General features: G+C 45.3%; 1 protein-coding gene across 1 annotated transcript in view; it reads left to right on the top strand.

The window, feature by feature from the left end:
• The first annotated feature begins 422 nt into the window (after positions 1-422).
• Positions 423-21,557, top strand: part of tmem178a (transmembrane protein 178a) — a 41,456-nt gene continuing 20,321 nt past the window's right edge. Inside the window, exon 1 of the mRNA XM_068045766.1 lies at positions 423-996. Within this exon, the coding sequence (XP_067901867.1) occupies positions 564-996 (433 nt within the window). The 5' untranslated portion in view covers positions 423-563. The remainder of the gene's footprint in view (positions 997-21,557) is intronic.

The following is a 21,557-nucleotide window of genomic DNA, read 5'->3' as shown; positions in this document are numbered from 1 at the left end:
TGAACCTCTAGACCTTCTGACTTAGAGCAGCCAGCGCTGCCACTGAGCTAGATGTGAGACTTGTAAATTCCCTGTGGCATTACAATTGGATCTAGTGTGACATTCTCAGTCTCGGTGGTGGGGGAGGTGTGGGGTTTTGATGCTGTTATAAATTCGGGATTTCACCTGGAGACATTGGTAATCTCACACTGAGAGAGAGAGGAGAAATACAGAAGGAACAGTCGGAGTGGGAGATGCTGCATCTGGCAGTGAGGAGGGGAATGTGAGAGGCTGCAGGCAAAAAGAGCCCAGTGCACATCTCGGCTCAGCGAGTCAGTCCCTCTGACAGACTCACTGCCCTTGTGTGTCCGAGCCACTGCACATCCGCGGACCCGAGTCCGGACAAATGATAAATGAAAGCAAAAGCGCCTGACCGACCCCCAGCGCATCGGCGAGGATGCGAGCTTTGTAGAAAAGGGGAAGACAAAGAAAGAAAGGGAAAAAGAAGAAATCCTTTGGCACTGGAGGGCGGCGTTCCAGACAAGCGAGAGTGAGTGAATCAATGCTTTGGGGCAAACTGAGAGATGGAAACTCGGAGCTGGATCACTGCTGTTAGCCTGTTCCTCAGTGCCTCTGCTCTCCTGCTGCTCACCACGGCCATTTTCACCGATCACTGGTACGAAACAGACACCAGGAGGCACCGGGAGAGCTGTGACGGTCCAAGTCTGGCGAGCAGCGGCGAAGAGCAGAACCGAGTGATGCCCATCTACAACCTCCCTCTGCGGGAGCGCGGATCGCCACCGGAGCCCGCATCTGCCGGGACGAGAGGCTCTTTGAACCGGGCTCCCCCGGCTCTGGCGAGCGACGAGGATCTGCTGGAGAACTGGCGCTCGGTCCTGGGGCTCGGGGTCTTTGAGTCGGACTGTGCCCGTCCTCTGTTCGCCACTTACACCGGATTGTGGAGAAAATGTTACTACAGGGGCATCGATAGGGACATCGACCACCTCATATCCAAAGGTAAGATTCAGGACACAATGATACTGAGTGGGGAGGGGGGAGGTAGATATCATTGTCAGTCATCTTCTCAAGTCGATTTGCTTGGACTTAAACGCCTGAAAAGTACAGTATAAATAATGCCTCATCACCAGAACTTTCAAACAAGCACCAAGACGTAGCTTGGCTGGTGGTGAGAAGGGCCCTCCCCGTCAGATCCTTCATGCACACCCGAAGTCTCGCCCCCTCCGCACAGTGCCCCCGCGTTGGCTGTGGTGGGGAAGAGACGGTCGCCCACCTCCTCCTGGAATGTGCCTTTGCAAAGCAGGTGTGGAAAGAGATGCAGTGGTTTTTGTCAAGGTTCATCCCAAGCAGCTCTGTAACACAGGAGTCTGTGCTCTACGGGCTGTTCCCAGGGACGCACACCGAGACAAACATCAACTGCTGCTGGAGGACTATCAATTCGGTGAAAGACGCCCTTTGGTCTGCCCGAAACTTGCTGGTCTTCCAGCGCAAAGAGTTGTCCACCACCGAATGTTGCAGACTGGCACATTCCAAGGTCCAGGACTACGTGCTGAGGGACGCACTAAAGCTTGGGGCAGCCGCAGCAAAGGCTCAATGGGGAAAGACCACAGTGTAAGGTTCCCCCACCAAGCTGGACTGAGGGGCTGGAACCATGGGAAGCCCCTCGAACTGTATCGTTAATATTCTCAATTGCTGTAAATGTAAAACTGTAATTGACATGACAATTGTGAAACGGAAGGGTTGGGAAGAAACTCATGACATTATTGAAAGAAACTGATCTCTTTTGCAATGTTTGTATTTTTTCGTGCTGTTTGGAAACTGTTTGGCAATGTAATTTTTACAGATTTTTATGAATAAAGTATATTTTGGAAATAAAAAAAAATAAATAAATAAATAAATAGAAGGATTTAACTAAATTAAATCAGATCTTCAGGAAGAGCTGGTTAATAGGTACCATGTACATCTAGAGACTGGTGGAGTCCTTCCTTCAGTGGGAACTGTCCATATCTTCTGACTCCAAAAACAAGGGCAACGACTCCCTACAATCGTCCCTTGTTATTGGGAATATTCGTTGGGGCGAAATTCCGCTTTACTCCTGGTTTCTTATTCAAGGACGCGCGATTCTGAAAGGAGACACGGGGTTATCCCGCGGGTCAAACTAAGCAGTAGCAAGTTTTGAAACGGAATTGTGCATTCTTACATCCTTCCAAAAATATTAAATATGCCAGAATGGTTCAATTTTCAGTGTGACTTGTGGAGGTCGCTTTGTACCCAGAACAGTTTGGGGCAAAGTAAAGAAAGATTTACATTTATATAAAGGCTTCCATCACATCGGGACATCACAAAGGGCTTTACAGCCAATTTATTAACGTGTGGGAAAATGGCGCACTGACACGGAACACAAAAGTCCGAGTGTATCAGGCCTGTGTCCTCAGTACCTTGCTCTACGGCAGCGAGGCCTGGACAACGTATGCCAGCCAAGAGCGACGTCTCAATTCATTCCATCTTCGCTGCCTTCGGAGAATACTTGGCATCAGGTGGCAGGACTATATCTCCAACACAGAAGTCCTTGAAGCGGCCAACATCCCCAGCTTATACACACTACTGAGTCAGCGGCGCTTGAGATGGCTTGGCCATGTGAGCCGCATGGAAGATGGCAGGATCCCCAAAGACACATTGTACAGCGAGCTCGCCACTGGTATCAGACCCACCGGCCGTCCATGTCTCCGTTATAAAGACGTCTGCAAACGCGACATGAAATCGTGTGACATTGATCACAAGTCGTGGGAGTCAGTTGCCAGCATTCGCCAGAGCTGGCGGGCAGCCATAAAGACAGGGCTAAATTGTGGCGAGTCGAAGAGACTTAGTAGTTGGCAGGAAAAAAGACAGAGGCGCAAGGGGAGAGCCAACTGTGCAACAGCCCCAACAAACAAATTTCTCTGCAGCACCTGTGGAAGAGCCTGTCACTCCAGAATTGGCCTTTATAGCCACTCCAGGCGCTGCTTCACAAACCACTGACCACCTCCAGGCGCGTATCCATTGTCTCTCGAGATAAGGAGGCCCAAAAGAAAAGAAAAAAAGAATTCACCGCAAACAATTTGTGCACAGCAATGATATAACCATCTGTTTTGGGGTGCATTCAGAATTCTATATTGGCCAGAACACCAGGACAAGAACTCCCCCGCTCTTCTTCCAATAATGCCCTGGCATCTCTTACTCAAATCTCTGGAGCAGGAACTTGAATCCACAACTTTCTGACTCAGACGTGAGAGTGCCAGCACTGAGCCAAGGCTGACACTTGGAAAGTAGCTTATTTTGTGTATGGTTCTTTTTTCCCCTAAGAGTGAAATCTGTTGCATTGAACCTGTTAGCAATTCTACTTCTTTTGCCTTTTGGGGAATTTCTAGTTGTCTAGCGGCTTCTTTAATGTCATGCATTATTTCTTAATTGCAGAATCATAGGTGATCTGTTCTCCTAAGTCTCCCACTTGTCTGTGCTTATTTTCAGCAGCCAATAGGTGTGAATGAATGCAGTATGGGTTGAATTTACAAGTACAAAGCAGCATTTGTTTTTTTTACTTCATGGCAACATATATATTGCATTAATCTGTTAGGTATTGTATAAATATCTCGTAAACATCACAAAAAATATTGCCGAGTACAAATGATCCTAATATCATAGGAATAAAGGAACAGGAGTAGGTTATGCAGCCCCTTGAACCTGTTCCACCGAGGAAAATGTATTTTTTATATAAGGCTCCATCACGTTTGTCCTCAGTTTGGAAATTGAATGCTCCCTGGGCCACCACAGCATCAGCAGAAATTAAGCGTTGTGGTCTTGTGGGTTGCTTAAATCCCAATGTTCCGAGAGCATCTGGAACAGTGCCAGTTATATAGCACCTTTCAGAACCTTAGGGCCTACCAAAGCATTTCATAGCTGATGAAGTACTTTGTGAAATGTAGTCACTGTTGTAATGTAGGGAAAGGTAGCAGCCAATTTGCACATTGCAGGGTCCCACAAACAGCAATGAGATAAAAGACTGGATAATCTATTTTAGTGCTGGTGGTTGAGGATAAATATTGGCCGGGACACTGGAAAAACTCACTGCTCTTCTTTGAATAGTGCCACAGGATATGTTACATTCATCTGAGAGGGCAGTCAGAACTTCGGTTTAATATCACATCCAAAAGGCAGCACCTGTGACAGTGCAGAACTCCCTGAAGTATCAGCCTAGATAAGGAGTGAAATCCTAGAATAAAGTTTGAAACCATAATCTTTAGACTGAGAGGCAAGAGGTGCTACCACTGAGCTAAGGCTGACACCTTTGTGGTATCAGTTCTTTCAGTGGTGTTTCTGAGACACGATTATATTTAGGTGCTGTTTGGTGCCATATTTTGGGTAGTTTTATGTCACTGGTTTACACTGTTATTTCACAATATCCTTACATGAGTAAGCACAATCTCAAATCATTTCTGATAGGACGTGAGTCAAGTGCAAAAGATTAATAATTCAGCATAAATTGGCACTGAATTACTAACTTCGATTATTAAAATTAGAAACATGCCTCAGTGGGAAATGCGGCAACAAAAATCAAACTGGTGTAGTACGGCATGGAGTTAAGATATAATTGGGGAAGAATTGCTCAGATCGCTATCTGTAGTGACCCTGCAGTTACATTCAAGAATGTGTTTAAAATTTTATACATAGCATAGTCATTACTGGGTCAGAGCAGAGGAGTATTCAGTCTGCATTGGGTTGTGCTATACATGACCTAGTAGCACTTGATGCTTACTTTTGCTTCCAAAAGTGGAATGTATTTCATTCCTCACTACAGACATCATTCAGCTATCAATTCCCATTGTGCCTTCAAGTTTTAATCCAGAGACTTGAGTACATAATCTAAGTTGACACATCAGTGCTATGCTGAGGGAGTGCTGCACTGTCAAAAGTGCTGCACATTCAGATAGATGTTAGACTGAGGTCCCATCTGCCCTCTCAGGTAGACATAAAATATCCCATAGTATTATTGGAAGAAGAACAGCGGAGTATCCCCTGTCTCCCAACCAGTATCTATCCCTCAACCAACCACACACCGCGCTTTGCTACGTTACAATGGAGATTGCAATTCATAAAGTATTTAAATAGCTGTAATGCACTCTGGAAACGTTGTGAGATCTTGAAACAATGACAACAACAACTTATATTTATATAGCACCTTTAACGGAGTAAAAAGTCCCAGGCTACTTCATAGAAGCATTGTACAACAATATTTGACACTAAGCCACATAATGAGTCCCCTGGGTCCATCTCCCTCTCTAACAGATTTTCTGCTTTGGATATCGGGGAATGCAGCAGGACCCAAGTCTGTGGCACCACGGGTGGCTCAGCTGCATAGGAGGGGAGGAAAAAGAGTGGGAGAGCTATAGTGATTGTGGATTCTATTGTAAGGGGTACAGATAGGCATTTCTGTGGCCGCAAACATGACTCCAGGATGATATGTTGCCTCCCTGGTGCTATGGTCAAGGATATCATGGAGCAGATGCAGGACATTCTGAAGGGGGAGGGTGAACAGTCAGACGTCGCAGTTCATGTTGGTACCAATGACATAGGTAGAAAGAAGGATGAGGTCCTGCAACAAGACTTTAGGGAGCTAGGTAGCAGATTAAAAAGCAGGACCTCAAAGGTTGTAATCTCTAGATTACTCCCGGTGCCACGTGCTAGTGAGTATAGGAATAGGAGAATAGAGCAGATGAATACGTGGCTGAAGAGGTGGTGCAGGAGGGAGGGCTTTAGGTTCCTGGATCACTGGGTCTGTTTCTGGTGAAGGTGGGAACTATACAAGTCAGACGGGTTGCACCTGAACCGGAACAGGATCAACATCCTTACTGGGAGGTTTGCTAGTGCTGTTGGGGTGGTGGGGTTTAAACTAATTAGGCAGGGGGATGGGATACAGAGTGGAGGTACAGTAGGGGTGATCCACAGCCAAATATAGAAGAGAAACTAAATCAGTCTGGAAGGCAGAGCAAATATAGACCTGTTAAGGCACAAGCGAATAATGCCAGGCTGGATTGCATCTATTTTAACGGCATGAGTCTTACAAGTAAGGCAGATGAATTGAGGGCATTGATTAACACATGGGAATATGATATCATTACTATCACAGAGATATGGTTGAAGGAAGGGCAGGACTGGCAGCTCAATATTCCAGGGTATAGAATCTTCAGGTGTGTCGGGGGTGGGGGGGTAAAAGAGGAGGTGGCATTGCACTATTGATCAAAGAGTCAATTACTGCAGTAAGGAGGGATGATATCTTAGAAGGTTCCTCAAATGAGGCCATATAGGTAGAACTTAGAAACAAAAAGGGGGCAATCACTTGGCTGGGACTGTACTACAGGCCTCCAAACAGTCAGGGAGAGATAGAGGAGCAGATATGTAGGCAAATCTCAGACAGATGTAAAAATAATAGGGTAATAATAGTAGGGGATTTCAACTTCCTCAATATTACCTGGGACGGTCTTAGTGCAAAAGGCTTAAAGGGGGCGGAATTCTTAAAGTGCATCCAGGAAAGCTTTTTGAGCCCGCACGTAGAAAGTCCAACAACAGAAGGGGTGGTACTGGACCTAATCCTAGGGAATGAAGCCGGACAAGTGGTAGAAGTGTCAGTGGGGGAGCATTTTGGGGATAGTGACCATAACTCTGTAAGATTTAAGGTAGTTATGGAAAAGGACAAAGATGGACCAGAAATGGGGCGGCACAGTGGCGCAGTGGTTAGCTCCACAGCCTCACAGCTCCAGGGACCCGGGTTCGATTCTGGGTTTTCGCCGGGTGCTCCGGTTTCCTCCCACAGCCAAAGACTTGCAGGTGAGAGGTAAATTGGCTGCTGTAAATTGCCCCTAGTGTCGGTAGGTGGTAGGGAATATGGGATTACTGTAGGGTTAGTATAAATGGGTGGTTGTTGGTCGGCACAGACTCGGTGGGCCGAAGGGCCTGTTTCAGTGCTGTGTCAATAAATTAAATAAATAAAGGTACTGAATTGGGGGAAGGCCGATTTCAATATGATAAAACAGGATCTGGCCCATGTGGACTGGGAACAGCTACTTGTAGAAAAGTCTATATCAGACCACTGGGAGTCATTCAAAAAGGCAATTGTGAGAGTTCAGGGGCAACATGTTCCTGTAAAGGTGAAGGGCAGGAGCAACAAATCCAGGGAACCCTGGATGTAAAGGGATATAGAGGATTGGATAAGGGAAAAAAGGAGGCTTATGGCAGATTCAGAGGGCTGAAAACAGCTGAGGCACTAGAGGAGTACAGAAAGTGTAGGGGAGTATTTAAAAAAAGTAATTAGGAGAGCGAAGAGGGGGCATGAGAAAACACTGGCGGGCGAAATAAAGGAAAATCCCATGGCATTTTATATGTATATTAAGGGCAAGAGGATAACCAGGGAAAGAGTAGGGCCCATTAGGGACCAAAGTGGCAATCTGTGTGTGCAGCCGGAGGATGTAGCAGAGGTTTTAAATGATTACTTTTCATCTGTGTTCACTACGGAGAAGGACGATGTAGGTGCAGAGATCAGGGAGGGGGATTGTGATATACTTGAACAAATTAGTATTGAAAGGGAGGAGATATTAGTGGTTTTAGCAGGCTTAAAATTGGATAAATCCCCAGGCCCAGATGAGATGTATCCCAGGCTGTTATTGTGAGGCAAGGGAGGAGATAGGGGTGGTACTGGGGAATGAAACCGGACAAGTGGTAGAAGTGTCAGTGGGGGAGCATTTTGGGGATAGTGACCATAACTCTGTAAGATTAGTATAAATGGGTGGTTGTTGGCTCTGACACAAATTTTCAAATCCTCTCTGGCCACAGGAGAGGTGCCAGAGGACTGGAGGACAGCAAATGTGGTCCCATTATTCAAGAAGGGTAGAGGGATAAATGAGGTAATTACAGGCCAGTGAGTCTAACATCAGTGGTAGGAAAACTATTGGAAAAAATTCTGAGGGACAGGATTAATCTCCATCTGGAGAGGCAAGGACTAATCAGGGATAGTCAGCATGGCTTTGTCGGGGGGGGGGGGGGTCATGTCTAACAAATTTGATTGAATTTTTAGAGGAGGTGACTAAGTGTGTAGATGAGGGTAAAGCAGTAGATGTGGAATACATGGACTTCAGTAAGGCTTTTGATAAGGTCCCACATGGGAGAATGGTTAAGAAGGTAAGAGCCCATGGGATCTAGGGCCATTTGGTAAATTGGATCCAAAATTGGCTTAGTGGCAGGAGGCAGAGGGTGATGGTCGAGGGTTGTTTTTGCGATTGGAAGCCTGTGACCAGTGGTGTACCACAGGGATCGGTGCTGGGACCCTTGCTGTTTGTAGTGTACATTAATGATTTAGACATGAATATAGGAGGTATGATCAGTAAGTTCGCAGATGGCATGAAAATTGGTGGTGTTGTAAATAATGAGGAGGAAAGCCTTAGATTACAGGATGATATAGATGGGCTGGTAAGATGGGCAGAGCAGTGGTAAATTCAATCTAATCCTGAGAAGTGTGAGGTGATGCATTTTGGGAGCACTAACAAGGCAAGGGAATATACAATGGATGGTAGGACCCTGGGAAGTACAGACAGTCAGAGAGACCTTGGTTTACTTGTCCATCGATCACTGAAGGCAGCAGCACAGGTAGATAAGGTAGATAGGAAGGCATATGGGATACTTGCCTTTATTAGCCGAGGCATAGAATATAAGAGCAGGGAGGTTATGATGGAGCTATATAAAACGCTAGTTAGGCCATAGCTTGCGTACCGTGTACAGTTCTGGGCACCACACCAAAGCAAGGATGTGATTGCACTGGAGAGGGTGCAGAGGAGATTCACCAGGATGTTGCCTGGGCTGGAGTATGTCAGCTATGAAGAGAGACTGGATAGACTAGGGTTATTTTCCTTAGAGCAGAGAAGGCTGAGGAGGGACCTGATTGAGGTATATGAAATTATGAGGGGCATAGATAGGGTAGATAGGAAGAAACTTTTTTCGATAGCGGAGGTGTAAATATCCAGGGGGCATAGATTTAAGGTAAGGGGCAGGAGGTTTAGAGGGGATTTGAGGAAAAATGTTTTCACCCAGGGGGTGGTTGGAATCTGGAATGCACTGCCTGAAGAGGTGGTAAAGGCAGGAACCCTCACAACATTTACGAAGTATTTAGATGAGCACTTGAAATGCCATAGCATACAAGGCTACAGGCTAAGTGCAGGAAAATGGGATTAGAATAGATAGGTGATTGATGGCCAGCATGGACACGATGGGCCAAAGGGCTGGTTTCGGTGCCGTATAACTCTATGACTCTAAGGAGATATTACGGCAAATGACAAAAAGCCCGGTCAAAAGAGCATCTTAAAGGAGGAAAGAAGTATGGAGGCAGAGAGGTTTAGGGAGAGAATTCCAGAGCTTAAGGGTCTAGGCAACTGAAAGCACATCCACCAATGGTGGAGGGATTAAAATTGGGAATGCTTAAGATGCCGGGATTAGAGGAGTGCAGATATCTTGAAGGGTTGTGGGGCTGGTGGAGACTGCAAAGATAGGGAAAGGCAAGGCCATGGACGGATGTGAAAACAAGGATGAAAATTTTTTAATTGACGCATTACTTACCTAGGAGTCAGTGTAGGTCAGCGAGCATGGAGGTGATGGGTGAACGGAATTGGTGCGAGTTAAGACAGGGGCAGCAGAGTTTGGATGATCTGAAGTTTACAGAGAGTAGAACGTGGGATGTTGGCCAGGAGTATGTTGGAATAGTCAAACCTAGAGGTAACAAAGGCATGGATGAGGGTTTCAGCAGCAGAAAAGTTGAGGTGGGACGGAGCCAGCGATATTTCAGAAGTGGAAATAGATGGTCTTAGTGATGGCGCAGATATGTCGCCGGAGTCAAAAATGCCACCAAAGTGCAGACAGTCTGGTTCAGCCTTGGACAGGGACCAAGGAGAAGTATGAAGTCAGTGGCTAGGGAAGGAGTTTGTGGTGGGGGCTAAAGACAAATTTCTGCTCATCCAGTACTGGTTGCCGGACCAGCAGTCTGACAATTACAAGACAGTGAGGCGTCAAGGGAGGTGATGGTGAGGTTTAGTATAAGGGTCTGAAAGGGTTAATCTTGAGTGAGTGGAAAGAATACCACCCACCGTGATGATGTAAGGGATCATGTGGGAGAAACTCGAGAACAGATACGGCAAGGCTTTTGAAGGACTCACACAGGCTAGTGTGGAGTGTATACAGTTGTTATGAAATAAATATTAATGTTTAAATACTACAGTCTAAGAACCTCTCTGGCTAAACTCAATATGGTGGAAGCAGACAGAATCAAACATATAATATGGTGGCAGCAGCATTGTCAGTGTACATGTGGAAACTGATGTTGCTTTTTAGGATGATGTTGCCAAGGGGCAGCATATAGATGAGAGCTAGGAGGGGGCCAAGAACAACACCAGAGGTGACAGTGTGGCGCAGGAAGAGAAGCTGTTGCAGGTGATTCTGTGGCTATAAATAGATAGGTAAGAATGGAACCAGGCGAGAGCAGTTCCAGCCAGCTAGACGACGGTGGAGAGGCATTGGAGGGGGATGGTGTAGTCAACCACATCAAAGGCTGCAGACAGGTCAAGAAGGGCGAGGAGGGATAGTTTACCTTTGTCAGAGTCACATGGGATGTCATTTGTGACTTTGGTAAGGAGTGTTTCAGTACTGTGGCAGGGGCAGAAACCTGATTGGAGGGAGCCAAACATAGAGTTCTGGGAAAGATGGCATGGATTTGGGAGGCAACGACATGCTCAAAGACTTTGGAGAGGAAAGAGAGGGTTGGAGATGGGATGGTAGTTTGCAAGGACTATATAAATGCATGTCCTTTCTTTCTTTACTTCTTTTCAACACGTTATTCTCTGCTCATCAACTCATTGATGATCAAAGAATAATAGTTCTAGGTATGTTCATGTGTATATGATAAAAGGGTCTTTCACCCCTATACATAGGATTTCAGATTTTAAGTAATGTGATTTGCATTGAAATAACACCTTTCGTGTCAAAGTGTTTCATGTATAATGTATTATTATTATTTAGGAAAAGCATGGCAATCATTTTGTGCACATCAAAAACCTACAAACAACACTTAGACGATGAAACAGTTAATCTATTTTTGGTGTTGTGAACTGACGGAGAGATAATTCCGGAGTCACCAGGATACCTTCCTGTTTTTCTTGAGATAATACTGTAGGATCTCCAACATTCATCTGAACCATTGGAACAGACAGAGCCTTTGTTTATTGTCCCATTTAAACAGTGGCACCCTCAACAAAAGCAATTTTTAAAATTAATTTTCGTGATATGGGCGTCACTGGCAAGGCGGTCATTTATTGTCCAACCCTAGTTGTCTTGAGAAGTTTATTATATAACTGAGTGGCTTGCTAAGCCACTTCAGAGAAGAGTCAAGCATGTTGGTGTGGGACTGAAGTGACTTTATATGTGACCAGTCCAGATAATGACACCAGGTTTCCTTTTCTAAAGGACATTACTAAATCTGCTGGGTTTTTACGACAATCCGACAGCTTCAAGCTGATAGCAGCCTTTTTATTTCCAGGTTTTTAAAATTGAATTCAAATTCTCAAAATGTCATGGTGAGATTTGAACATCCATTGTATTGCACTGAAGTATCAATATAGATTATGGGCTGACTTTTATTCAGGTGCCACACTTCGCGGTGGCGCCCTTTGAACTTGGTGGGGTGCCCACATTCAGCACCCACTTAAATAGTGGGGGCAGAGTGTAGGGGCGGCCCCTGCATTCCCGGCAACAGCGTCCGTCATCACCGCGCAGGCTCCGACGCCATTTTTAAAAGGCTTTAAGCTCTTATGATTACTTTAAATTTTTAAACAGGCAGCAGTATTAAATTTTTAATAAACAATAAGTAGTATGTGGATGGCCCTTCCCTAACCACCCCCCCAATGGTCATTTCAATGCCCGCAATGACCCACACATTCCTTTTTCCCTAGCCGAACTTTACCCCCTAAACTTATAACATTTGGCCTATAACCCCTTCCCACCATCCCCACATCCAATAAAAATTGATTTCCCCGCTCCTCCACCCCTACCGCCCTGAAATTTTTATTACTCCCCCCTCCCTACCAGGTTCTCGCCTCACAACTCTGTGCGGAGTTCTGAAGGCGCGTGAAGGCCGAACGGAGGCCGTAAAGTCGGTGTGGGACGGCAGGTACGTTCATTTGAATATCATTACCATCAACTTAAATATGCAGATGAAGGGCCCGCTGCCAGGTGGCGGGCGGGGGAGTGGGGGGGTCTCCCTGTCGCCGGTAATATGTGGCGGGCCCTTCTTGACGTTTAACATTTTACTGGCCCCTGCGCCGTGACCGGCGGTGTCGAGGGGCCGGTAAAATTCAGCCCTATAGCCTCAAATCCTGGTGGGGAATGAGTTGAACGCGTACTCTTCTGACTTGGGAGCAAGAATGTTACCACATAAGGCAAGCTGACACAATATTGACCTCGGCTTTTCCTAATATTAGCAATTTTCATAGAAGATATTTGTTTACAATCTTCTGAAACTAAATTTAAGAAATCACAAATATTTCAATGTTATTCTTTTTATGATTAGCATCCTTTTATCAGTCATGCATTTTATCCCACAGACCATAGGTGAAAATTATGTATGTCAAGATATGGTTTTGGAGACCCTTAGTGTGCATCCTAGTTACTGCAAGTACTGTTTGTGCTTTTGTACATTAAAGCTAGTCTTGTTCATTTTGCTACTAGCACTTAGAAAGACTTTTTGTTTTGAGAGTAGGAATAACCTTTGGGCTTCTCCAGGATTCAGGTGGTGAGCCATCTTTTTAAACTGCTGCTGTCTTTGTGGCAGATTGATACAACTGAGTGGCTTGTTGGACCACTTCAGAGGGAACTTAAGAGTCAATCATATTAGTGTGTGATTGGGTAAACTAGACCAGGTAAGGGCAGCAGGTTTCCTTTCCTGCAGGAGATAAATGAACCAGTTGGGGTTTTAAGGCAATCTGATAGCTTCATGGTCACATTTTTACTGAAATCAGCTTTTTTCATTTTTTATTTTTTAGATTTTTTAAAAACTGAATTCAAATTCAGATTTGAACTCATTCTCTGAATTTTTGGTCCCGGCTTGCTGGATTGCACCTTACCATAGCACCAATAGGTTCAAAGGATTTTACACAGTTATTTAATTTTGGAGCACATTGACTGCTGTTATATTCCACCAATGAACAACAATGAATGACTGGTAAAATTATTGCATAGAGTCATAGGGCTCGATTTTAATTCTGTGTGTAAATGGATGGGTTTTGTATGAGTTAAAATCTCGCCCAAAGAATCTCACAGCAGAGAAGGAGGCCATTTGGCCATAATGGGGTTCTTTGAAAGAGCTACCCAATTTGTTCCACTCCCATGCTCTTTCATCATATCACTGCAAATTTTTCCTTTTCAAGTATGTATCCAATTCCCTTTTGAAAATTACTATCGATTCTGCTTCTACTACCTGGTCAGGCAGTGCATTTAGGATCGTAACAACTCACTGCATAGAAAATTCTTCCCATCTCTCCTCGGGCGCTTTTGCCAATTATCTTAAATCTGATATTCAACCCTCCTGCCAGTGGAAACAGCGGGCTGAATGTTACACCGCCCCGACGAGTGGGATAGTGGTGGGGGGGGGGAGGTGTGCAGTGGAGTAAAATGGAGCGGGAGGCTCCGGGAGTCCTTCCCGACCCACTCCCGTCTCCGCCGGCAGCGGGGGTGAAAAATGGCAAAACCAGGCAGCTTCAGAGCGTCCCGGGGTGGCCTTCATGATCAGGCATCCTGTGCCCGATGGAGGGCCTCCCCCGCCAACCTAACCACCCCCAAGACCTAACATGCCCCCCTTCCTCCCAATCCACCACCCTTGCCTTGCCGGGGCCCGACCAATTACCCCCGGCGAGGCAACCAAAACCTACCTGTCTTCCCGGTTCCCAGGCATCTTCTCTTCATGCTGGGCTGCAGTCCCAGCAGTGGCCACCGCTCCCAGTGGCGCTTGGCCGGCAGCTCTATTAGACGGGACGTCGCCTCACACCGATTGATGCCCGGGGACCTGCAAAATATGGTTCGGATCCCTGGGTGAGGCGGACGGGGGTTTGCCACCGACTTTTCCGTTGGTGGCTGGCTCCCATTCGCCTACCGTAAAATTCCGGCGAGCAGTTTTTGAGGGAAGAATATTCAGCTCTTCTTCAGATAATGTCATGGAATCTTCAATATCCACCAATGCAACAGGACTCTGGTACGAAAATGCAGCTAAACGTCACAAATTTAGTTGTTACATATGTCATAGTCAGCAGGATGAGACAAAAACAATTCAGAGAAACCTCACTTTCTGACCAGTACCGTTACGTGTCAGTCTCGGCTCAGTAGTAGCCTCTTGATTCTCAGTTTAAAGGGCTATGGGTTCAAATCCCATTCCAAAGATTTGAGCACAAAGTCAAAGCTGACACTTCAGTGCAATACCAAGAGAGTGCTGCATTGTCGGAGGTGCTGGCTTTCAGATAAGAAATTAAACTGAGATTCCCTTTGCCTCTCAGGTGGACATAAAAGATCCCATGGCACTATTTGAAGAAGAGCACGGAAGTTCTCCTTGGTGTCCTGGCCAATACATGTCCCACAACCAACATCACTAAAACAATTATCAAGTCATTATCTCATCCCTGTCTGTAGGACCTTTCTATGTGCAAATTGGCTGCTGTGTTTCCTACATTACAACACTTCCTGAGTATTTAGTTTTGCTGTAAAGCACTTTGGGAAGTCCTGAGGTCATGAAAGGCGCTATATAAATGCAGGTTCATTCTTATTATTTGATGCATCTTGCTGTTTCTTCTCACCTTGTTCCACTCCTCTCATCTCTCATTTAAAATCTGTGTTCTCGGCCACCCATCCAAGTAACATTAAAATTTTCTCACGGCAATATCATCACTGATTTCTTCCCTCAGCCTCTGCAACAAGCGACTTCTCAACCACACTGATTTCAACCTCCATCACAACTCATCATGTCCTCTCTCCTCTGAGTTCAATGCCCTCTTCTCCCTCCATGTAAACTCCCCAACCCATATTCATGGCCACCCCTTGACCTTACCATCTCGCATGGCCTCGCTACTCCCATTGTATCAATCACAGTTAAGGCCATCTGTGACCACTTCATTGTGTCACAGTCCACCCACATCCTCCATGTCCCAAACCTATTTTATTTTATTCTTTCATGGAATGTGGGCATCACTGGCAAGGCCACCATTTGTTGCCCATCCTTGATGACTGACTGGCTTGTGAGGCCATTATGCTATGGCATCTTTACTGAGACTAGCTTTCAATTCCAGATTTTTAATAATTAATTGAATTTAAATTGTACCAGCTGCATGGTGAGATTTGAACCCATGTCCCAAGGGCTTTAGCTTAGGCGTCTGGATTACTACTTCAGTGGCATTACCACTACACCACCATCTCCCTCCACTTTGCTCTGTATCCACTCCTGGATAAAGCTATCCAATTCACTTACAACTGCATTTTCAAAATCCCAACTGTCTAGCCTTTGACCTTCTGTTCACTATGACATTTCTGCAGCTACTGATTTGTTCAATTACACCCTCACTTCCATCCTTGATACCATAGTCCCGACTAAAACCATTACCCTCTCTTACGTAGCCGTTCCCTATGGTCGCAGACTTGAATGGATATGGCAGGCAACGTAAAACACTACTGGGTCCTGCCCCTGTCTGCTAAAACTGCTCACTGTTCCAGGATTATTCTGGAATGCAAAGATGATCTCCAGTTTCTTTTCTTGACTACACACCACCTTCTTAAACTCTTCTCTCCCATTTCCTCCAGTCTAACCTCCAACAATAAGTGTAAGGAGCTCGTGGATGTTTTTGACACTAAGTTTGGGACCATCCAATCAGCTGCCTCTGTGCCTTCCCTCCCTTCCCCTAGCACCTGGGACAACCTTCCTCGAAAGTACCCCCTGACTTAGCCCCAAATTCGCATCTCTCTCTAGTTCATCTCCTAACGCCCCCATGCCCTCTCTGATCTCATCTTGTCCATGAGACCCACCACCTGCTCCTTCAACCCTATTCTTCAGGTACTGTGCCTCTCTCCTTCAAAACTGCCGCTATCACCCCTCGCAAAAAAATCAACCCTTGAACCCTCCGTCTTTGCAAGCTACTGTCTCATCTCCAATCGTCATTTCCCCTCCAAAGTCTTTGAATGTGTTGTCACCTCCCAAATCCATGCCCATCTTTCCCAGATTCCCATGTTTGAATCCCTCCAATCAGGTTTCCACCCCTACCCTAAAATAGCTCTTATCAAAGTCACAAATGACATCCTACATCACTGTGACGAAGGTAAACTATCTCTCCTCGTTTATCGCGACCTGTCTGCAGCCTTTGACATAGCTGACCACACCATCCTGTTCCAATGTCTCTCAACTGTCGTCTAGCTGGTTAGTACTGCTATCACCAGGTTCCATTTTTCTCAATGTAATCATAGCCAGAAAATCACCTGCAATGACCTCCCTTCCCGCACCCACACTATTACCTTTGGTGTCCCACAAGGATCTATCCATGGCCCTCTCCTATTTTCATCTTCATGCTGCCCCTTGGCAACATCATCCAAAAACACAATGTTAGTTTTGCTGACGACACCCAACTGTACCACACCACCACATTTCTCAACTCCTCCACTCTCACTAAATTATCAGATTGCTTGTCTAGCATCCAGTACTGGATGAGCAAATATTTCCTTCAATTAAATGCTGGGAAGACTGAAGCCCCACAACTCTCCGATATACCTGCACCCATCCAATTCAGGCCTCTTCAGCATACCCTATTTTAATTATTCTGCCATTGGTGGCCATGCCTTCAGTTGCCTAAGCCCTAAACTCTGGAACTCCCTCCCTAAACCTCTCCACCTCTCTACTTCTCTTTCCTTGATACTTAAAGTATACCACTTTAACCAAGCTTTTGGCCATCTGCCCTTAAATCTCCTTATATGGATTGGTGTCAAATTTTGCTTTATAACTCTCCAGTGAAGCACCTTGTAATGTTTTATTACGTCAAAGGTGCTATATAAATACAAGTTGTTGATGAAACTGGCAAGGGATTAAAAAAATATATGCAGGTAAAGGAATATATATGAAATAAAGGCAGCTCATTTGTGGTTTTCAGAGAATGATGGACAGAGTTGTGCAATTGAATCCCCAAAACACCAGTAAGAATCCCAGAATTGCATTTAATAAAAATGGAATTTGACATATTTAGTCATGTTAAATTACTGGTCCTAATGTTTCTCAGCCTTTTGGCTAAGATCAATTGTAAGTTCCGACTTGTGAGTCTTTTAGATGTTTTGTTTGTTTTTGGGTGGATCTCAATGCTGGCTTCGGCCTAACGCCATAACAACGTTTGAGCTCGCCTGTGATTAGTGGATTTTCATGTTTGCTTAGGCCTAACCTCAATACAGTGAAGACTCAACCATCAGCCATGGCTGCAATTAACACCCAGTTCCAAGTCTAGGGGTATGTAAAGCTGTCAGGGTGAGAGTGAAGACAACGGACGAAGGTGTGCCGGTGGACTGAATCTTCTTTGACTGCTATGGTTTTCAAGCCGCGGACATCTTCTGCCTGCAAGATTTCCCCATTAGTGGGTATTTCGATGTGACCTTCAAAAACATTGCTTGGAGCTTCTGCGGGCATTTGAAGAGAAAGGAAAACAGGCCTTGCTGTCGATCCTCACTGCGGAGCCACTCTTCACTCTGTCATCACAAAGGAACCACATGGTGACCATCCATATGTATTACCACCACGTGCCTGTTGTGGATGTGCTTACATTCCTTGCCAGGTACGTCAAGGTGGCTGGAAATAAGAGTGAAGTCAATGACCTGTTTGGGATCGGGACTAGTAAGTGGCAGGTGAAAGTGACATTGAAAGTGGATGCCAAGGGAGCCATCCTCCACTCTCCTTGCAGCTTCCATCGGAGGGCGCCGAGGCTATTTGGTCTACACGGGGGAGCTCAGAATTTGTCGCACCTGCAAGCAGGAAGGTCACCAGACAAAGAACTGCAGAGAGAGTGAAAGCTGCAATCTGTGTGGTGAGGCTGGCCATCTGTACAAGGCCTGCCCACAGTGCAACCTCAGCTATGCACACAAGCATGCATCAAGGCGGTACAGGAGGAGAGAACAGCGAATGTGGCTGTTGTAAAGGAGACCAACAACCCTCCCACCACCAAGACCCCTGGTGAAGAAATCCCAAGAACGGAGGGCCGGGAGAAGGAAAAGGGTCTGCAGCAAACTGCCAAGCCCCAACACTCAGTCCTGAGCCTCCACCAGATCAGACAGAGTCCATGGAAGATGAAGAGGCAGCAGAGGAACAACCAGGAGACTGGCAGGTGGTGAAGAGGAAAGCCAGCAAAAGGAAAACACGAAATAATGTGAAAGCAGCTGCCAATTCTGAACTGAATGGCGAAAGTCCATTCCTGTCCCAGACGGACAGCAGCGGCTGCTGCTCATCAGATAACGAAGACGAGGACAAAACAAACTGATCATCATCAAAACAAATGGCAAAATGCCAAAAGTTGACAGGGACGCAGAAAGGCCACCTCAGCTTCGGCACACCGGGAGCGGCATCCTGCTTCATTACACCCCAGCTCCAGGAAACCAGAAGCGTTGTAGTGCTCAGCGCACCCCAGCTCCGGGAGTCTGGGAGCAGCAAAGTTCCAGAAAAGGAACTGAGGGACAGGACAGCACCAACTGTCCAAAATCTCCCTGCTTACACAATTCCCCACCAATGTGATCCCAGTGGAACAGCCCTCTGTGAGTTACCAGGATGGTTATCTGAGCCTGGGTTTGGTCGAACAATTCGTGAACAGTATGGTATGCAGGAACATCCCAAAGACTGGAACTAGCATATACAATTGGACTGGTAAACTACATACAGTTTAAATGGGATTAAAATTTCCTCTATTAGCATGCTGAGTGTTAAGGGGTACCTCCCCAAGGTCAAAGCCGATCTGTTGTTTCTGCAGGAATACTGCACCTCAGAACCTACAGGCAGTGGTCATGATAGAGGTCCCACCGGCCATTGATCTGGTCAGGAGGAAACAATTGCTATTCCTCCTCTTGTGTTATTGGTTTTCAATGCAAATGTACCAAACACTATGAGACTGCTTGTTAAGTTAAACGTAGGGTTCTTTATCACGGAATAACAGTATTACAGGAGAGCTCTACAATACATGTGCTGTCTGCTTACTAACACTAATCCAACTACTGTTGCATCGCTTCCTGTGATGATGTATACTAAACTATTTACATATTCAGCAGTATGCTAACTAGTATTCAGGCAGTTAAAGCAATATCACAACATCACCCTTTCCTTAAATAAAAAACTAACATAAGTTATTAGCTTTGCACATAATGAAATAGGATAATTGTGAACAGCATTTGCATATATATGGACTCTCATATTAATTACACAAGTGTCTCTGAAATGTACATGTGGTCTGCTGACTCGACCTGATCTGGTAACCGTGAAACTCTGCTGAGATCTGGAATTGTCAATTCTTTTCTCTTGACTCGTAGGTCTAGATTGACAATTATCTGGTACGTGGGTGTTTTACATGTTATCTTACTTAACTTCATTCTCAGAACTTGAATGTGAATGTGTTCTTGATGCTACAGGAGTGTTAAGTAATGATGTTGTTGGATAACTCTCTCAGCTGACATTTCCTCCTCCTCGATGCCGCTCCATTCAGGTGGTTACCCCGTATGACCGCGGATCATTACAGATCTTTGACACTTCCATAGGGAACCATGTCTTTTCTCATGGTGTATCACTCTGACTTTTTGCCCTACGTGCAGCAGAGGCAACTCCATGCCTACATGTTCGTCCTGTGTGATCTTCATTTTCTCTTGTCTTACCAATAATTTATCTTGGACTGACAATGATCTGACCAAATGATGACTCAGAACAGTTATCCTGACTTGCCTTCCAAACATGATCTCTGCTGTGAATGGTAATCCTGTGTCTAGTGGTGTTGTTCATAGATGCAACATTTCTATTTGGATGTCTTGATTAGTCTGATTACAATTCAAAATTAATGACTGTACTGTTATCACCATCCTTTCTGCTAGTCCATTTGAACTTGGATAATGTGGAGATGATGCTTCACAAAAGGGTCTTAGAGCATGTCTGTTACAGGAAGGGAGACCAACTGCATTCGGTTCCACAGGTTTGTCACTTGTTCAGGCAACTATTCAAAAATAGAATGAGAAACATTAGCATTAGTTATCCATATCACCAGATTCCATACTATTTGGCAAATGCTTTGTTGTCGAGATTGGTCATAAGCCGATGATTTACAGCCCACTTTGCGCACTTGTCTTGAAATGGATTACCAGTGTACTGTGGACTGTTGTCCAACACTATTTCCTTTGGGAGACAAAAAAAAACTCAAAACTGTACTCATTGTGTTTGCTACCAATGTAGTTGATGAATGATAGGAAATTTGGAGAAGTAGTCGGTAATGAGTTAAAAGTTATCACCTCTGACAGTAAATAAGATTAGTAGCTATTCTTGACCATGGATGTGATGGAACACCATGAGGATGAAGTGGCTCTCTGTGTTCATTTGGCTGATGCTCTTGATATGCATCACACATCCTCACTGCACATTTGATGTCATTATTGATCTCTGGCCAATAAACTGTCTCACATGCAAGTCGTCTTGACTTTTCAATCCCATGTGACTTTGATATATTTGTGTAAGGATATTTTGACAAAGGGTTTTTGGAATCAACACTTGTTTACCTTTAAAAATGACACCACTAGATATCCCTAATTTGTCATGATATGGCCAAAAGGTTCTGAGACCTGTGGGAACCTCTTGCATTATATCTGACCATCCACTGATGATAAGCTGCTATAATGCTCATAAAACAGGATCTCTGGAAGTCTCTTCTTGGGGCTCTTCACCTTTCTTTTGTTCAAATCACATTAGTCAATGTTATACACATCTTCCAGCTCTACATCTATTTTGTCTTCTTGTACATCTAATGGCATATTTTCTGTCTTCTTGGGGTTGAGTAGTCTGCTTAATGTGTCAGACATAACCATGCGGTTTCCAGGTTTGTATCAGACCTCACAATCATTCCCTTGTACCTTGATTAGTAGCCTTTGGAATCGAGGTGGCGCACTGGTGAGTGTTTTTTGCCAAATCATTGCCAATGGCTTATGATCAGTCTTGAAAACAAAGCATTTGCCAAATCGGTCTCTCGTTTGGGCGGCACAGTGGCGCAGTGGTTAGCACCGTAGCCTCACAGCTCCAGCGACCCGGGTTCAATTCTGGGTACTGTCTGTGTGGAGTTTGCAAGTTCTCCCTGTGTCTGCGTGGGTTTTCTCCGAGTGCTCTGGTTTCCTCCCACAAGCCAAAAGACTTGCAGTTGATAGGTAAATTGGCCATTATAAATTGCCCCTAGTATAGGTAGGTGGTAGGGAAATAT

Source organism: Heterodontus francisci, chromosome 13 (assembly GCF_036365525.1).
Source record: "Heterodontus francisci isolate sHetFra1 chromosome 13, sHetFra1.hap1, whole genome shotgun sequence".
Taxonomy (NCBI): Eukaryota; Metazoa; Chordata; class Chondrichthyes; order Heterodontiformes; family Heterodontidae; genus Heterodontus; species Heterodontus francisci.
Note: the sequence above shows the minus strand (reverse complement) of the source record. Positions and strands in the feature narration are given on the sequence as shown.